General features: G+C 35.5%; 2 protein-coding genes across 2 annotated transcripts; one reads left to right on the top strand and one right to left on the bottom strand.

The window, feature by feature from the left end:
- The first annotated feature begins 207 nt into the window (after nt 1-207).
- On the top strand, nt 208-8,418 carry LOC149086430 (uncharacterized). Its single transcript, XM_089231774.1, has 5 exons — nt 208-267; nt 2,875-3,040; nt 4,781-4,848; nt 7,070-7,245; nt 8,275-8,418. Exons 2-5 carry the CDS (start codon nt 2,940-2,942, stop codon nt 8,416-8,418), a joined length of 489 nt encoding a protein of 162 aa, XP_089087900.1. The 5' UTR covers nt 208-267; nt 2,875-2,939.
- Nucleotides 8,419-8,768: 350 nt separating this feature from the next.
- On the bottom strand, nt 8,769-15,100 carry LOC149086429 (fatty acyl-CoA reductase 1-like). Its single transcript, XM_089255539.1, has 12 exons — nt 14,887-15,100; nt 13,379-13,495; nt 12,959-13,134; nt 12,661-12,733; nt 12,370-12,479; nt 12,120-12,297; nt 11,375-11,419; nt 11,162-11,280; nt 10,790-11,029; nt 10,196-10,325; nt 9,964-10,091; nt 8,769-8,983 (listed from the first exon to the last, which is right to left on the bottom strand). The coding sequence occupies exons 1-12, from the start codon at nt 14,959-14,961 to the stop codon at nt 8,881-8,883; spliced, it is 1,494 nt and encodes a 497-aa protein (XP_089111665.1). The 5' UTR covers nt 14,962-15,100; the 3' UTR covers nt 8,769-8,880.
- Between the last annotated feature and the right edge of the window lie 1,273 nt (nt 15,101-16,373).

The raw sequence follows: 16,373 nt of genomic DNA, 5'->3' as shown, positions 1-16,373 counted from the left end.
TTATGAGAAGAAAAACGTGATCACTTGCGAGACATGAACAGTCCTACAACCTTTTAAAGGTCAAATACGACAAAATAATGGAAAAAGCGAAATTTAACGCAGACTACACACAAATATCGTTTTCGTACGAGAGAAATGCAGAATATCTTGATATTCAAAGAGGTTTGCTTTATCAGCTCCCGAATCGCATCTCTCACAAATCGCTAACAGGAATCACGGACTTCCATCTAAGAAAGCGTCATTCAACCTCAAAAAATGGAAAAGAACGTAAGGAATTTTTTCTCAAATGCAATATTGATGCCGGCATTGCACTGTAAAAGTTTCATGAAAGTTCTTTTATAACGCTGGAAAATTCAACCAATAAGCGAATCGATTATATTAGATCGAATATGTAACCAATAAGCTTATTGGTTGTTTTTTTCCAAGTTTTGTAAAATTTCTTTTATCAAACTTTTATAGTGTAATTCCGGCCTTACTGGTAAATGATATTTTATTGATGAGCTTCTGAAAAATTTCAGAACGAGAGAATATGACATATATATTTTTTGTAAAATAAGCGTAAATGTTTAGTGCCTTAGACGACCGATTTAAATAATTTTCTGCTTTCGATCCTATCTTCATTGACTCTTAAACTTCTGCTGGAATTACACTATAAAAGTTTTAGAAACGTTATTTTATAAAACAAAAAATTTAAACAATGAGCGAATGTAACCTATAGGCTTATTGGTTGTTTTTTTCAAGTTGCGTAAAAGATCTTTTATTAAATTATTATAGTGTAATCCCAGCCGTAACATTGATGTTGAGTGTTAAAATTATTGAATGTAAGTAAATTGATAGTGTAAATACAAAGAGTGAATAATCTAATACTGTTATTATATTAACTGTATAATATTTCACGGCATTTTCTTGCACATCTCAAAGAACTTAAGTGAGTGAACTTACTGAGTGAATGCATGCATGCATTTAGAGAATTGCACTATTTTCGGTATCATTTTATTCTCAAAGTATAATTATATGCAGATTGTATATAACTAAATGCTCATTGTGGATAAGGGGTCATTCAAGTATTACGTAAGCAACGATGGAGGGAAGGGGGTTTCAGATTTGCTGACTTTTGATGACATGGGGGAGGGGTATTTGGATAATGCTTACGTCATCAACCACCCTTTAAGAAAATATGAAATATTCTTAATGGCATCTTATTCGGTGCGCCAAAAACGTAAAAAAAAACCTTTCGATAGTTATTGGGCACCTGAACTAACATTCGACCTATTAATGAGCCCTACAGAGCCACTTTAATGATCTATAAATGTTTCACGGATCCTTATAATGCTCTGGAAAAGTTTCCGGGCCACTAAAGTGTTCTAAAAGTGTGCTGCATGTCACTCAAGGGATCTCTAAATGTGCCACGGATCCTTTAAATGTTCTGTAACTGTGTCGCGGGTTACTTAGGTGATCTTTGAATGTGAAAGTGATCTTTGAGGCCTACTTCAGTGATCTGAAAATGCGCCACGGGCCACTTAAATACTCTGGAATTGGGCCTCGGGTCATTTAAGCGATTTGTAAAAATGTGCAGCTTAGTTCATTTTTACAAAATTAGGTTTGAGGGGAGGCAAGCCACATCAGATAACCTTGAGGGCCACATTTGTTCCGCGGGTCAAGGGTTTGCCATATATGGCTTAAACGGTGGGTAGCAATGAATTTCTTAAAAAGAAATGTTGAGGTCTTACCCTTCAAATAGCATTGAAATTAACAGAAATCGATTATAATAACATATAAAGATATTTTCTTTAGATTTAAAAAAAAAATTCCGTCTGGGGGGGAGGCACACGAGCCCTCTATGCCCCCTCAAACGTACGTTTCTGATCCCACCAATATGAATTACGCGGGGGGGGGGGGGCAGTGATGACGAAATTTTGCTGACGGGGGGGGGTCAAAAATGGCTAAAAATTTGCTTACGTAATACTTGAATGGCCCCTAAGGCAGCAAAATAAATAGTTTCAATTATTTGAGAAATCCACACCACACGATTATTCCTAGTTTACTATTAATGTGCACAATGGATTTTCCATTCTGTCCGATATCTTATGCGTAATGCATACAGGGTGTTCTGTTAATGGACCTAAAATCTCAGAGGGTTGTTAGTAGGCATCAAGAGAGGAACAAAAATTGCAATGGAACGTAGTGTGAAAATCGCGAATAAACGCATGCAGGCCAGGAGTCCAGAGGAGACGAAGGTGGATGTCAGTTGATCGCTGAATACATTCGTGGGTTCGCTCACCATATCTGACGTAAGCAGCGTCACGAAACGTGTGCGCTGGGGTATGATCACGCGCTGCAGACGACGTAAATTAGCGCTATTGCGGTTATATACCTAAGGAGCTGGATTGGATACGCGGGACCAGTTGCTTGGCCTCCACGTTCGCCGGATCTCAATCCATGTGACCTTTTCCTACGGGGTCACCTTAAATCACTAGTTTATGCGACGCCTATAACATCTCATAGCGTGGATTGTCGCCACTGCGGCAGACATCAAAAGCATATCTGGTATCTTCGAGTGTGCATCAGGAAATCGTTTTTACGTCTTTGTAGACTGTGCAATGACGTCAGCGTCCACCACTTCCAATACAACTCTTTGTAATAATTAATCGAACTTTTTTGTAGTTATTATTGTACTTTGTCGTTCCAGCTTGACGTCGAAACCTGCATGCGTTTTTCGCGATTTTCACCCTCACAACGTGGTTTGTGACACCATGTTCCATTGCAATTTTTGTTCCTCTTGATGCCTACTAACAATCCTCTGAGTTTGTCGGACCATTAACAGAACTCCCTGTATATATATCTAATCTTAAATAATGCCTCCTTTCACCTTAGCTTACAGTCAAGTCAATCTTCCTCAGCTTATAGAAAACTCGAATGGATTTATTACATGGAACTGGATGTTTAAGACTTCCGTTTGGTTCCATGCAATCGGTTGCTTCTTTTGTTATGTGACATCTGCCATGAGTAATAAAGTTCATTTCTTCTTACCCTTTATTAGGTAAGTTTGTTGTCTAAAATATTTTCTAAAGTCTAATAAAGTCTAAGATATTTTTTGTCTTTTTGATGTGAAAATGCCTTAATTCGATGCCGGATGTTGGAAGGCAATCGCGCTCTCACACACACAAATGATTGTTTTTTTCTGTAGAAATAATTTCAAATTTTAATTACTCGGTAAAATACAAACATAGCGGCCTCCGCCATCTTAGTCTCATTTTGAAGAGCAAAAATTAAAGTTGTGTGTCAGTATTATTCCGACATCAGTGGCGGCCGGACGTCACGAACTGCGCACGCAGAGTGAACCCACGATTTTCGAATTTCCACATTCAACACGTTTACAAACGGGATCATATCTCGGGGACGATTCGATCCGAGTGAACCAAGTGTTGTTTTGAAGAGTAGTCAATGTCTTACAACTCATATTTTGGGGGGTTACCAGTATTTCTCAAAATTCAAAAATACGAGGCTTTGAATTTGAAAAACTTGAAAATTTCACGATATTCTTGAAATTTCGCAATACAGAAGGGCACAATGCAACCGTAAGTCAAAAATCGGGCAAGAATGCGTACAGCACAAAACTTCGAACAGAATGCGTACAGCACAAAACTTCGAACAGAATGACACAATTTACTGTCGGGAATATACAGGGTGGTACCTTAAGTCCCTTTGCAGCAAATGACTGGCGAGCCGTTGATCCTAGATGCATACTTCCAATTGGAAAAAAATATCCAAATAACGTGCATATTTGAAATACGTTATTTATATTGGAGGAGTTGTATAGTTACCTAAATCAAAAAGTTAATTTTTTATATTTGATCAAACTGTCCTATGAAACCCAATTAGAGAAAGTTCATGCCCTGTCTCTTCTGAGGCCAACAAAAAAATTTCATGTTTCTATATTTGCCGAGATGTTCGAATTCAAAAAATTGCTGAAAGGTGGGAAAAATTGCATAATGAGCTCCTCCGTTAGTTTATGCTGCTCATATATGAATTCAAATATTCCAGTGAATATTGCAGTTAGAAACAAAATAGTTTTTGTTTGTCTACGTGAGACGCAGGTCAACAAATATGTGTGATTTGGTTTTTTAAGACAGGATATGACCAAATAAAACATTTCAATTTTTATAATACATTCAATAAACATTCATTTTTATACACGACTAGCTATAATACCCGGCGTTGCCCGGGTACAAAAATGGGAAAGAAAACATGCTACGAACTTGTATAACGACAAAAATGAAGGAAAAAATTTTGCAACTTGCATAATTACAAAAATTAATAAGGGAACATGTTTCGAACTTGCACAATTGCCAAAATGGTAGAGGAATGCGGATTTGTATAATTACAAAAATGCGGGAGATAAATCTGGATGATTGATATAGATTATATCCTGTAATCTAAATAATAAGGATTTTGACCTTATACACGATTGATGTTTTCACGGGAATAACTGCGGCAGTTTCCCACATTTACATTCATTAAAAAAAAATAGGAAAGTCCAGAGAAATGTAATAATGTTACTGATGTCGACTGACTCGAAAAAATGTTTAAAACCACGCGATATAAACGAAAGATTTACACAGAGTAAAAAGACAGACGTATGCGGATTGAAAATAATATAACAAGGAAAATACGTCATTATGATTTTTCATTACTTTTAACAGTAATTTGATCAAAAATGATTTCATAAATTACATTTTAGAAGAAGTGAATCTTAATTATTTGTATGATTTTTTTTCAGTCACTCTGCTGGATCACCTCCTGAAAGCGCAATATTTATGATCGCTGTAACAATTTATAGTTTTTTTGGTAAGGACACAGTAATGACGTTCTTTTCCCCACACACAATGGTTGCTTCTCTTATAATATATATAATATACTTTATATTTATACAAATAACTCAATTTATATGTTGTTCAGAAACTAAGAGGTTTGAATCAATTGACTTCTAAAATTAAACCGATTGGTTTTTCCCTCCTTATATACCAGCCTTGAAAATGATGCGCATGATTTTATTGCTAGCAAGGCTTAATCAAAGAGCAAAAAGGCTATATTTCCACACCAAATTTATTACCACTATATAGTGAAGGACAGATGCTAAATGTCATTTTTCGGCAGTTACCCACGTGCAGTACAGTATAATTGAATATCGTATAATTCATGTGTTGTAAACAATATCCATTATGTGTATATATATTTCTCAACTTTTTTTCTTATAGGTATTGGAAAAATTTGAAAAAAAAATCATTGTGTTTAAGAATAAGAGATCTTTCATATCATAGTGTTTGTTCTCTTACTCTCGCCTAAATATGTGTCACGATAAAAGCCCGGAGATCATTAAAACATATTGTGGCGAGCTAGTGAAAGTCCGAAAAACTCTTGCTAACATTTTATTTCGGACTTTCAAGTCAAAGCTCGTTCTTAATGAATGAATTTACCGTCATGAATTTATTCGTTTCTGGCGCTTATTAATTTTTAACGATACTTATTTAATAATTAACCAACGAATTGTATAAGTTAATTTACTCCGAACAGTAAACGTTTTAATGAATCAATCAGCCATAATGAGCTGGTTCCTGACGTATTAATTCATCAATAGCTATAATTGTAATTGATTATAAATTAACCATGAACTAGCTGATTAACGATTTAGTTCGATTCTAATCAAGTTAATTATTTTCATTAATTAAAATGCTTGAGGCCAATAGCTAGCGTCTCGACATCCCTGAAGGGACACTTCGGGTGATCCGCAATGGTACGGGGTCATGATGCACCTCCCGCGCAACAGTGAGCCGTCATGACAAAATAAATGTTTAATTTAATAAACAGAGCGAAATCTCAACTCCATGCTTAATATTGTTGCAAGTGTGATATTGTACTGAATAAATTTTCTAACCAAAAAAAACCAAACGCAAATTTTGGATTTTGATCAAAATATGTCCTAATTCCGTCCTCTTTCCAGTTATCTACTTATTTTAGTTATACCGATATTTATTAGTATATACATGGTTATACTTATATTTATATAATTAGTTTTTTCCATGAATAAGACATTGAAATGCTAAACACAGTATAAGGTGGTCGACAAACGATCATACATCAATGAATAAGTAGTCAGGAAAAAATATATCACAGGAATGAGTACTCGGTCGTACTCCGAGTACGACTGATACTCGGAGGGGACGGATAGTAATTCAGCTACAGCAAAAATTGACTGCTCTTGACTAAACTACATCTACACGACCATGCAATGCAATATTGAAGTGCTGATTATCAATCGCTAACTGATGATAAAAAAAACTTTCCCGTCGTAAATATAACTGTTCAAAGTTGATTTCGCATTTTATAAAACAAACTATTTTTGAAAAACTAAGCTTTCGTCACTGCAACTAAACTGAATGGTTCTGAAGAGTTTCCCGGAACTTTCGTAAGATAGCAGCTTTTATACATGCAAATTAGAGAGGGCTGATTTCGGGCACTTTCCCCTTGATTATTATATGCTTCAGGAACTAATGGTTAACATGATGGTTAATTGATTGATTATAAACGGGCTTTGACTTGGAAGTCCGAAATGCAAACGTTTGTAAGCGTTTTTCGGCCTTTTACCAACTCGCTTTGGTATAAAAAAACCTAGATCCACGCTTTTACCGCAACACGATATGACATTTCTGCAGTGGAACAGCCATAGAAAGGCAAGTGAAATACTGCGATGTTCGCAGATTTCTGCTGGATGCTACAGAAATATGCATCTAAAGTTTCCTTTAAGCAGTAGTGAGAACACTCGTATGAAGGTGTACGGTAAAATGTGATGAATTCGATTATAATTCATAATAAATTTTATGGCCTTATCACATTTGCCGTAATATACATGCAATATAAATGGTCATGTATTTTTCTGAGTAGCTAAGGAAGGATTTTCACTATCATTTCTGTGTTTAAGAGCACGAAATATCTATATATAAACTAATTTTCCAGTAAAAACTTCATTGTTGAACAGTGTAATTTATCAAAACATTTGTGAATTATTTAGGTATAGTAGCTGCAGTCATCAGATATCTGCATCAGCCAAACAAGAGTCGAACTCGCTTTCTTTGGCAACTCGTCAACGTTTTCCAGCTCGTTGCGACCATAACAATGCATATTGGATGGATAATTACAGCGTCATATCCCTTCGGATTCACAGAAGTTGGAAATGCTTATGAATGGGTAATAACCAACTTTTTACGAATAAATAAGCGTTTGATACTTTTTTTCTAATTCATAATTTTACACGCATATCGCGTATGTTCAGAAACTTTTAGAAATTATAGGAAATACGTTTAATCAATAAAAAATGAGAAATGATTTAATAAATTCTGAATTATCACTGCTTAACGTTGTATTACATATTCTGCAAAAATAATTTCATTTTTTAATTACGAGACATATTTCTTGCGAATAATATACACAAATAAAATAACATCTCGTTTCTCACTTAGGTATACTTCGTTTTAATACCTCACTTGATCGGAGCAGTCTTGGCTCTAGGTGGAACAGCATTACTCATATGCATAGCTTTTACTCGATGTGTGGTATTCAAAGAAAACTTTCTCGCTTGTCGAGGTTTCCTCCCTTTTACTGTTTTGGTTATCGCTGCGTATTTTTGTATCCTTTTTCTGATAAAACTTCAGAATGCCTATTTTTTAACATCAAAGACTTTTTGGAATAAATCTTATCTCAAGCGCATCTCACGAAAATGAATTCAGCAAACAGAACTGCGACAAATTAATATCAGCAAATAGTTAATCTAAATTTATTTCCGCAGTGTTTTTTTGTATATTGCAAACGCAACTTAGTTTTACCATAAAAACTTCCAATCACAGACGTTGAATCTACTAGCGTGCGATTCTTCGAATTACGACCGTGCGAAATATTTGCCAAATACACGATGGTTTAAAATACTGGGAGGGGATTAGAGTTTTACGACTTTTAAACAATAAACTTATGTTCTTCAGTATACACTAATAAGTTTTGAAAATCATGTTGGAAACTTTTACTAAAAGCAAGCTATCTTCACACTTACCAGAGTTGGTACAGACGAGGGAATATTCGACTCAATAAATTTACTGAAAGTCCGTAAATATGAACTCCCTAGAATGGTAAGATAGTTTTGAATTAGATTTAAATTGAAAGCAATATAGATGCTCGAGGCTAAGATAATTTATTCTAAGTCCGTTATATGTATTTTCGTTTTAGCTCAGTTATGAATATATGATCTGCGCTGGATGCGAATGGGCAGCAGTTATCTCCGGTTGGTTTGCGACTTCATACTTGAACAATGCATTGGAGACCATTAAAATCTCTCTTCGAATTCGTAAAAGAGCACCTTCTCTAGAATAGCAAATTTGGTGAATGAAACTTTGAAATAAAATATTTAGCTCCAAGTCCCACGGTTCATGAAAGGAAATAAAATATATTTGAGCTCCATTACTTTTCTCTTCGCCATTTCTGAGTTCATGCGTTGAATTTGAATCAGACTTATGTGCTTGTATAAAACAGACAAATTTTCATCACTTCGTGGAAACAATATGTTCAATGTCATATACACACACACACTTCTATTTCTGTTGAAACAGAACCCATTTCAACTCCCTCATCTTCATGAAACTGCTACGAACATCAATGTATTCGATCATTTATATTTTAGTACATATTCCTGAACATCAACTCAACTATTAAACTTCAAGAAGTAAAATCTTTAAAACAATTTTTTTAGAAAGTCAACATTTTTAATAACAAATAGACTAGCTATTGAACATTCCTACAGAGACGAACACGTGAAAAATTCAGGTCCACTATCCTTCAGAACTTTACAAGTGAAAATACTTTCATAATTATTACTCCAAATAGAATCAATAAACCAAATACTGTCATCCATTTGAGGAACGTAGTTATCATATATCTCCTGTAAAAATATAAAATATTAGAGAATCAATTGCATTCACCAAACTATTCTTTAAATTCTCCACGTGGTCACGTATATTTGAATACACATGGCACAAATACACGGTCATATATACAAACCATTATATATTTTCCCTCTATTTTTTGGTGTTTTAGAAAGTACCTTAAGATAAGGGCCTTATCTGATGAAATTTGGTACAAATGATTTTTGGGAATAAGTAAATATCATCCCCCATGCTAGAAGCATGAATGTGCAAATTGTCACTTTTTATCAGCTGGTTGGATACCTTATTCTAATTGTTGCTTGAAACGCAAATGTGTATCCTTACTGAAACACGTTACAAAACATTTTAGGAAAATAACTTCTAGAGTAACATGGGTAAACATTCAAACGTCATTTCCCATGGTTTTTCCCCTCAAGAATTTGCACATTCATGCTTCTGGCGTGAGGGGGAGGATATGTAAGCTACTACTTCCGGCGAAGTTTGGATTTCCGAAAACATCTTTGATCAGAGGCCCATGTTGAGACGGTCCTGGATAGAACTGGGACAAGAAATAAGCCCCCGCCCCCCCCCTCCAATACCCTAATGGTCCAGAGACAGATCTTACTGCCAACATTTTGTTCACTAAAAATTTACTGAAGAAAATTCAATACGTAGGAAGGGTCTTTCTCCTTGATGAGGGTGGAAGACGCTAGATCACACGAGAAATAAAAGATCCAAAGGAAGTGGGGGATGGTCACGGGTGGAAAAAGATTAAGAAACACTGGTGTGCTATGTATATTTACGAGGATAATTCGTTTATTTTTGAAAAACCCCAATGCCAGTAATTTCACATAAATTTGAATTCCACCAAAAAGTGCTTGATATTTCTTTTACTATTCGGTATCTGCTGTTTGTGCTTACGTTTACAAACCAAAGAAATTGGTCTCTTGAAAAGAAATTGCTAAAAAATATCGGGCGTCAGATAAGAAAAACTTACTTATGCGAAATAGACATTCTGTCTTCGAAAGATCTTTTGTCGGTCTTCCAATCATAGAAAGGTCCACCAGTCAGAAGAGACGATATCAAGTCGTCTTTATCTATTTTCCCGACATCCATAGGAAACACCTGGAAATTTGTCATTAAAAATAGATTTGAAGACATGTTCATATTTTTAGAAGAGAAAACGGACTAATTAAAGTATGTTTTATAAAAATAACGGTGCAGTTTACCTTTGAATCCTCTGAACTTTGAGCAGAAATCAACATCTTTAGGTTTCGGCAATCGAATGTCCATTCATTTTCAATGAAATAAGTCATTACACTGGCCATCCGGTCATAGAATCTGTACAAATTCATCAATCTGTCGAACGGAAACAAATATATACTACTCATCGCTTCCAAATTTGAAACACTGATATATTTTTTGAACATAACACGGATTTCCCCCCCCCCCAATAATCTTTACTTTAGGTACACATGCAGGACATTCCGGCATGCACCAAGTCATCCGAAATTCCTTCCGATATTGTAATTAAATAGAAGATAAAAAATACAGTAGGGGGCGTCTCAAAATATATTCCGGGTAAGTAGATACCTTTTCGGTATCGCGGACCTCTTTTGTGAAGGTCTACACACCGCGGACGACCCCTGTAGCGAGAGTCAATTTCGAGAAATATCCACATCCTGCAACTCACACGTAGCTGTAATTTATTAGCCAAAACTTTTCATGTACGTTCAGATTCATACTATTGTGTATAAAATTTTCATCTCAACTCGCGATCATTTCATTACGTTGCCCTTAAAAAATGTACAAACATTACTTACATAGGCTTCTTGCCCAAGAGTAATAGCACGCAATCGATGAAACAGGCAGGACCATAATGGTTGACCACTGCGCTCATCCAGTACGTTAATCTATTGCTCCGGACTACAAGATATTGCTTCTGGTACATTTTAGGCAAAGGATTCTCTTCGCTAAGTTTATACAAACGCTCGTTGATTTCGCCCCAAGTGAAACGAAGAGCGTGACTTCCAATACAGTTCACCACCAGTGGAGACTCCACACTAAAGCAAAGAAAAAAATTTAACTTTACGTCACTGAGTGCATTTATTCGCCTATCCAACTGAGAGCTCTATCAAGTTTTGATTTTATTAGATTCGTATGAAATTTGTATTCTTAAAGTAGCAAACACTGACCTTCTAGTTCCAATGTACCATGCTGTCGTGATCAGAGTATTCACTACGACATCTGCAGGAATAAGATCGACGACGTTCTCTTTACGCAGGTATAAAACCCGAATAAATCCCTTACCTATCTAATATAGAGAAAAGGTTTTAATGTTAAAAAAAAGTCTTAATATAAAAAAAAATTTAATATAAAGTATTTAAAATTTCGATAATTATATTTACTCCAATGCTCAAGTCAACTATGCCTCCACCAGTTTCAATATAACCCTGTAAATATTAAACATGATTGCAATTAACACACTTCAAGTCCTCATAGTTAAGAGCGTTGAACTAAAAGATACAGTGCACTCTGCTTAATGTGATAACATCAGGACTCGAGGTTTCTTATAGCAATTGATAAACTGAAGTCCTGATAACATTAAAGTATTTTCCCATGTTGTGCTATCGGTTCGTTACGTTCTTTACAGAAGCGATTACATTACTAGTATGAATATCGTGATTCTGAAGGTGTCTACGCACTACTCTGTGAAATGGTGAATTCAATGACATGGGAATGACATTCCCATTGTGGCCTCTCGACTGTATTTTACTAACAAAATCCGCCATTTAACCTTTTCATCCTGGGGAGGGGCTCATCACTCGAAACAGTACTTTCCGCTTGCTGGGATAATTTTCAGCGACGAGTTTAGCCGTCATGCTAGCAGTGGATGAGATTATAATCTCGAAAAGAAACTTGAGTGAATATTTAGCAATAAAAAAATCGAAAAATGTTCTTTGGTGAATAAATTTGAAGTTCCATATGTGGTCTTTGAACGTCCTCGCGACCAGTTAACACCATGTTTGTTAGATAAGTTACTTCTAAATGTCTTTTATTTGTCTTGGTTAAAAGATAAATTAAAATAGGGGGGTCAATGCTATTTATAATAACAGTTTATGAAAAAAATGTGTTTAAAGCAAAGAATCTTACAGGCACTGCCCCTTTCCAGTTGTGAATTATGACTGATGGTCTAACGATGGCAGTCGGCAAGTCATTCGCTTCATCCGAAATAAGATGCTCGGCAATAGATTTGGTAAACGTGTAGTTATTCGGCCATGGTGGTTGACACTCGGAGGCGAGTCGCTCCAATCTTTCGTCGTCGCCAACTCTGAAATGATCCCAGTCAATTTAATGATTCAGAAAAAATTAACTTAATCTAAAGTAACAGAGTGAGACTTACTTAGCATGGTCTATGATTTGTCTCGCAGTTACTGGTAAAGTGTAGATTTTTTCTTCAATTTTGTGTTTCTGGTTACAGTTCGAATATGCTGTCGAACAGTGAACGAAAGCCTAAAATCAATCAATTCAAACATTTTTTTTTTACACATTATCCAGTGATAGCAACACGAGAATTCAAAAATCACATCTATTCAAGTAATCCGATTCAATATTTTTATCGGAATGCATTTGATTTTACACGGAGGCATTGTAGAGGATAAATATCTTGATTTTAAAAAAATGTCGAACATACTGCCAGTTTTGAAAGGCGTCTGCAGAACTTGATCACATTATCTGTCCCAATGACATTCGGCGTGACCATCTCCCTACAAGAACAGTTCAGTAATGCATACTAATTAATATGAATGCTGGAATAAAATCACGTAGGTTGTACAGAATATTACACGATAAAGAAATACAAAAAGCTAACTATTTCGTCCATGAACAAAATCATGAGATGCCACTGAATTATAAAAATATCAAACTTTGATTCATAAGTATTTTTTAGACGCGCTTCTCTGCATTAATTATTGAGGGGAAATTATTTTTACCTGAAGCTCCTAATGAAATTGATGATTGCAGCGCAATGAAACACCACGGACACATTTCTTTCTAGCTCCTGCAACACGCCCGTTTGAATACCAAGGTCGCCTTGAGCGATGTCTCCTTCCACGACGCGAATTTTCGCAACCACTTCGGCATTCGTTTTTAACAGTTTCGAGAAGACCTAAGAAAAAAAAAAAAAATCACACGTTTAAAGTTATTTTGCTATCAAATCATTAAATTCGCCATTCCCTGCTTGTCGAATCATATAATACAAATTTATACAAGATATTTTGTGGAAACATACCTAAAATTTTATAACAACGAAACATATATAATTGAGTCAAAGAATTACCTAAAAAATTTCACGATTACACTTAAATTTCACCAATCTTCTAGCTTAAAAATTCATCAAATTTATAAGTTACCTTTTTTTCCAGAATTTGAGTCTTTCTGTCTTCGGGAGAAACACTTTTTTTCTCTCGCAAGAGAATGTACACGTTTTCTATTCCCGGACAGCATCTTAAGAGGCTCTCCATAAGCACCTGTGTTGCCGAGCAAAAAAAATTATTTTTCAGTAGCTATATTTATAGATATCTGAAAATCAACGACCATGCTTCGAAATTGAAAGGGAAAAAATCGAATCGCGAATTTTCATTCTTGATTACACTTAATCACTTCATTAGAAATGCGAATTAGGGGGATTTACGAAGATTTTTTAAGCAAGACTAGAATCTCAATTTTCATACCAGTAGTCAAATTTGATTTTATTGTAATTACGAATTCACAACTGAAACATTTTGTGACACTGACCGGCGAGAGAAATTTATCCCTGTGCAAGATCATGTCATCTTTTGTCCCTGATCGTGTTCAATATTTCCAAGAGAAAACGAAGACTCATTTAAATGTTTCTTTCCCAAGATTTTTCTTAAAAATTTATATAGTATAAGTGCGAATCATAATTTAAAAAACGGGTCTGAAATTCAGCAAAGGACCAGTCAACCAGATGAACGTATATCATTATTCAGTGGCATCTTAAGTGTCAGGACGTCCGTGAATCAAAAAAAGAGGAACAGGAGGGTTTTTATGATAGGCTTTCTTACACTAACACTTGTAAGTACCATTTACATTTATAATCATACTTGCATTCTAAAGGAGGTGGATTAACATAGATTTTCCACCAATAAGATCCGACTCACGGGCTGCTAGATCGTGAACCCTGGTAACAAGCTATTTTTCGAAATATGTGCAGACACTAATTTTCCATACTTTAATGCAAACAAAAGCCCCGTTCACATGGGAAATAGAAAAGGGGGTTTAAAACCAGCTTCAAGAATTTTCACCAATGACTGCTCACCGTTTCTTTCCTTACGAAGGAATAAAGTTGTCAAGCGGGTGCTAGAAATCCCATTGCTACCGCAATATTTGCACATGTGAACGGGGCTAAAAGAAATTAATTTCAAAAGTCCCTCTATGTTAAAAATAATATATGATGCGACATTTATTACAAATTATCAGTTTCTGGGAGACATGATTAGTCAGAGTAATATTTAGTTACCATATTTTAGTTTCTTCCTACATACGCTGATCGTATTAAAATTAATTGCAAAATAGCTCGGAATAATTCGATATAATAATTCGTATAAATCATCCATCGAATAATACAAACATATTCTACAAATGATTAAGCTTGTATAAATTACAATATATAAAAATACAATGCCGCGAGCGTAAATTCCGTTCATGATGGGTATCAAAATTTCTATAGTTCATTACTGACTACAATAGACGAATGTTCTAATTAAAATCTATTCGTGATAAGTTCCACTCTGTTGAACGACGCTTCGAAGCAAACGTTCACATTTCTAGATAACACCCAATATTTGATGGTTACGTAAACTTAATAAGCCTCCATAATCAAGCAATTAGCATTTACCGTTCCAAGAAATCCAGCAGCCCCTGTGATGAAAATGGATCTGCCGTTATAGAAATCCACGATTTCAGAAGTCATTGCGTCGTCTTACTTATCAACTCGAGCAGTACGCGATGCGAATTTTCACTTGTCTCTCTACACGCGAGCTATTTTCCAGCACCATAGATGAAAAGGGTGCCTCTAGTGATGCCAAAGTCTGCAACATTTGTTCGCGGAATCACGAAAGCTATTGTCTTTGTTGATTAGCTGTTGAAAACACCTTCGCACGATTATAATCGATCGCAACTCGATAGTGAAACGATATATATATATATTTTTATTTTAAAGCAGATCATGACCATATTGAACTTGTATTCGTAAATTCAATTTGCATTGCTAATGAAACATAATCAGGTGATCACATACTCTAGAAAATTATTGATAGTCATATGTAATGCGACAGTAAGAACTCTTTTTTTTTTATATCCATCCATAAATCTCTTTCTGTTCTTAGGTAAGAAAACTACAAAGTGTGTGTGAAATGTGAAGTGATTTGTTTCGGATGACGATTTTTTATGAGGGAAGAAAATCGGGAAAATAATATATCACACAGTGATCTCTCACCTATACGTTTCTCTCAGTTTTTGCTTAAGACAATTTTCTGCACTGCTGATCAAAAACATAGCATAATGTGTGCTATTCACTTATGTCTCTTTCACTTATACATCTTTTTTCCCGGTTCTCTTGCTTCCTCAGAAAGTCCCCCCCCCCCCATGGGATAGCTCATTAATTCCTCGGCAAAATACATGAGGAAAAAAATGTCAAACACTGCCATCCGGATTTATCAATAAACTGTACGTCCCGGTCTGATTGCCCTCGTGTGCAGGTAATGACCACAAGGTGATAAAAAAGATAAATGAATGTGGTAAAATGTTTGGCTCAATAATCCGTCATGAAATGACTACCCAGTAGCCCCAAATGGGCACAACAATCCTTTCTTTCAGCAGGTATGAGTTTGAATACCTGCTGAGTGAGAGGCATGGATGTCTTGTCTGAAAGTTCGGAAATCGGATCAAAACCGTCTTGATCATGGACAGCTTAAGCGAGGGTGCAAAGGGTGCAGTGCGACATTACGCTTTAGTGTGACATCAAAAAGTTTAAAAATTTTCAATCGTAAAAATTCACATAACATCACTCTTCTCACCTTGACGACGGGCTGTTGAGAAACTTAAAAACAAACTGGACAAACAAGGAATGCGACCGTAATACCAGAAATGGGAATGTACTCTCTGTCGGAAGTGTGCATTTTGGTGCCCCCACCCAGTAATTTTTTCAGAACAGTAAAAAAATGAGAATGAAAAATTCGGCTTCTCACATAAGTAAGGAAGCCGAATTTTATTATAATGTCTCTGCAGCACCAGAAACGCCTTTGGAGTATATTTCTTAATAAAAGTCTGATCATTATACTTGCTCTTTTACAGGATAAATGTAAGTAATGATGACTCTTGTGA

Source organism: Pholcus phalangioides, unplaced genomic scaffold, assembly GCF_987345545.1.
Source record: "Pholcus phalangioides strain wild (caught in Gottingen) unplaced genomic scaffold, Ppha-v1.0 ptg000004l_1, whole genome shotgun sequence".
Taxonomy (NCBI): domain Eukaryota; kingdom Metazoa; phylum Arthropoda; class Arachnida; order Araneae; family Pholcidae; genus Pholcus; species Pholcus phalangioides.
This window is presented reverse-complemented; position numbering and strand designations above follow the sequence as displayed.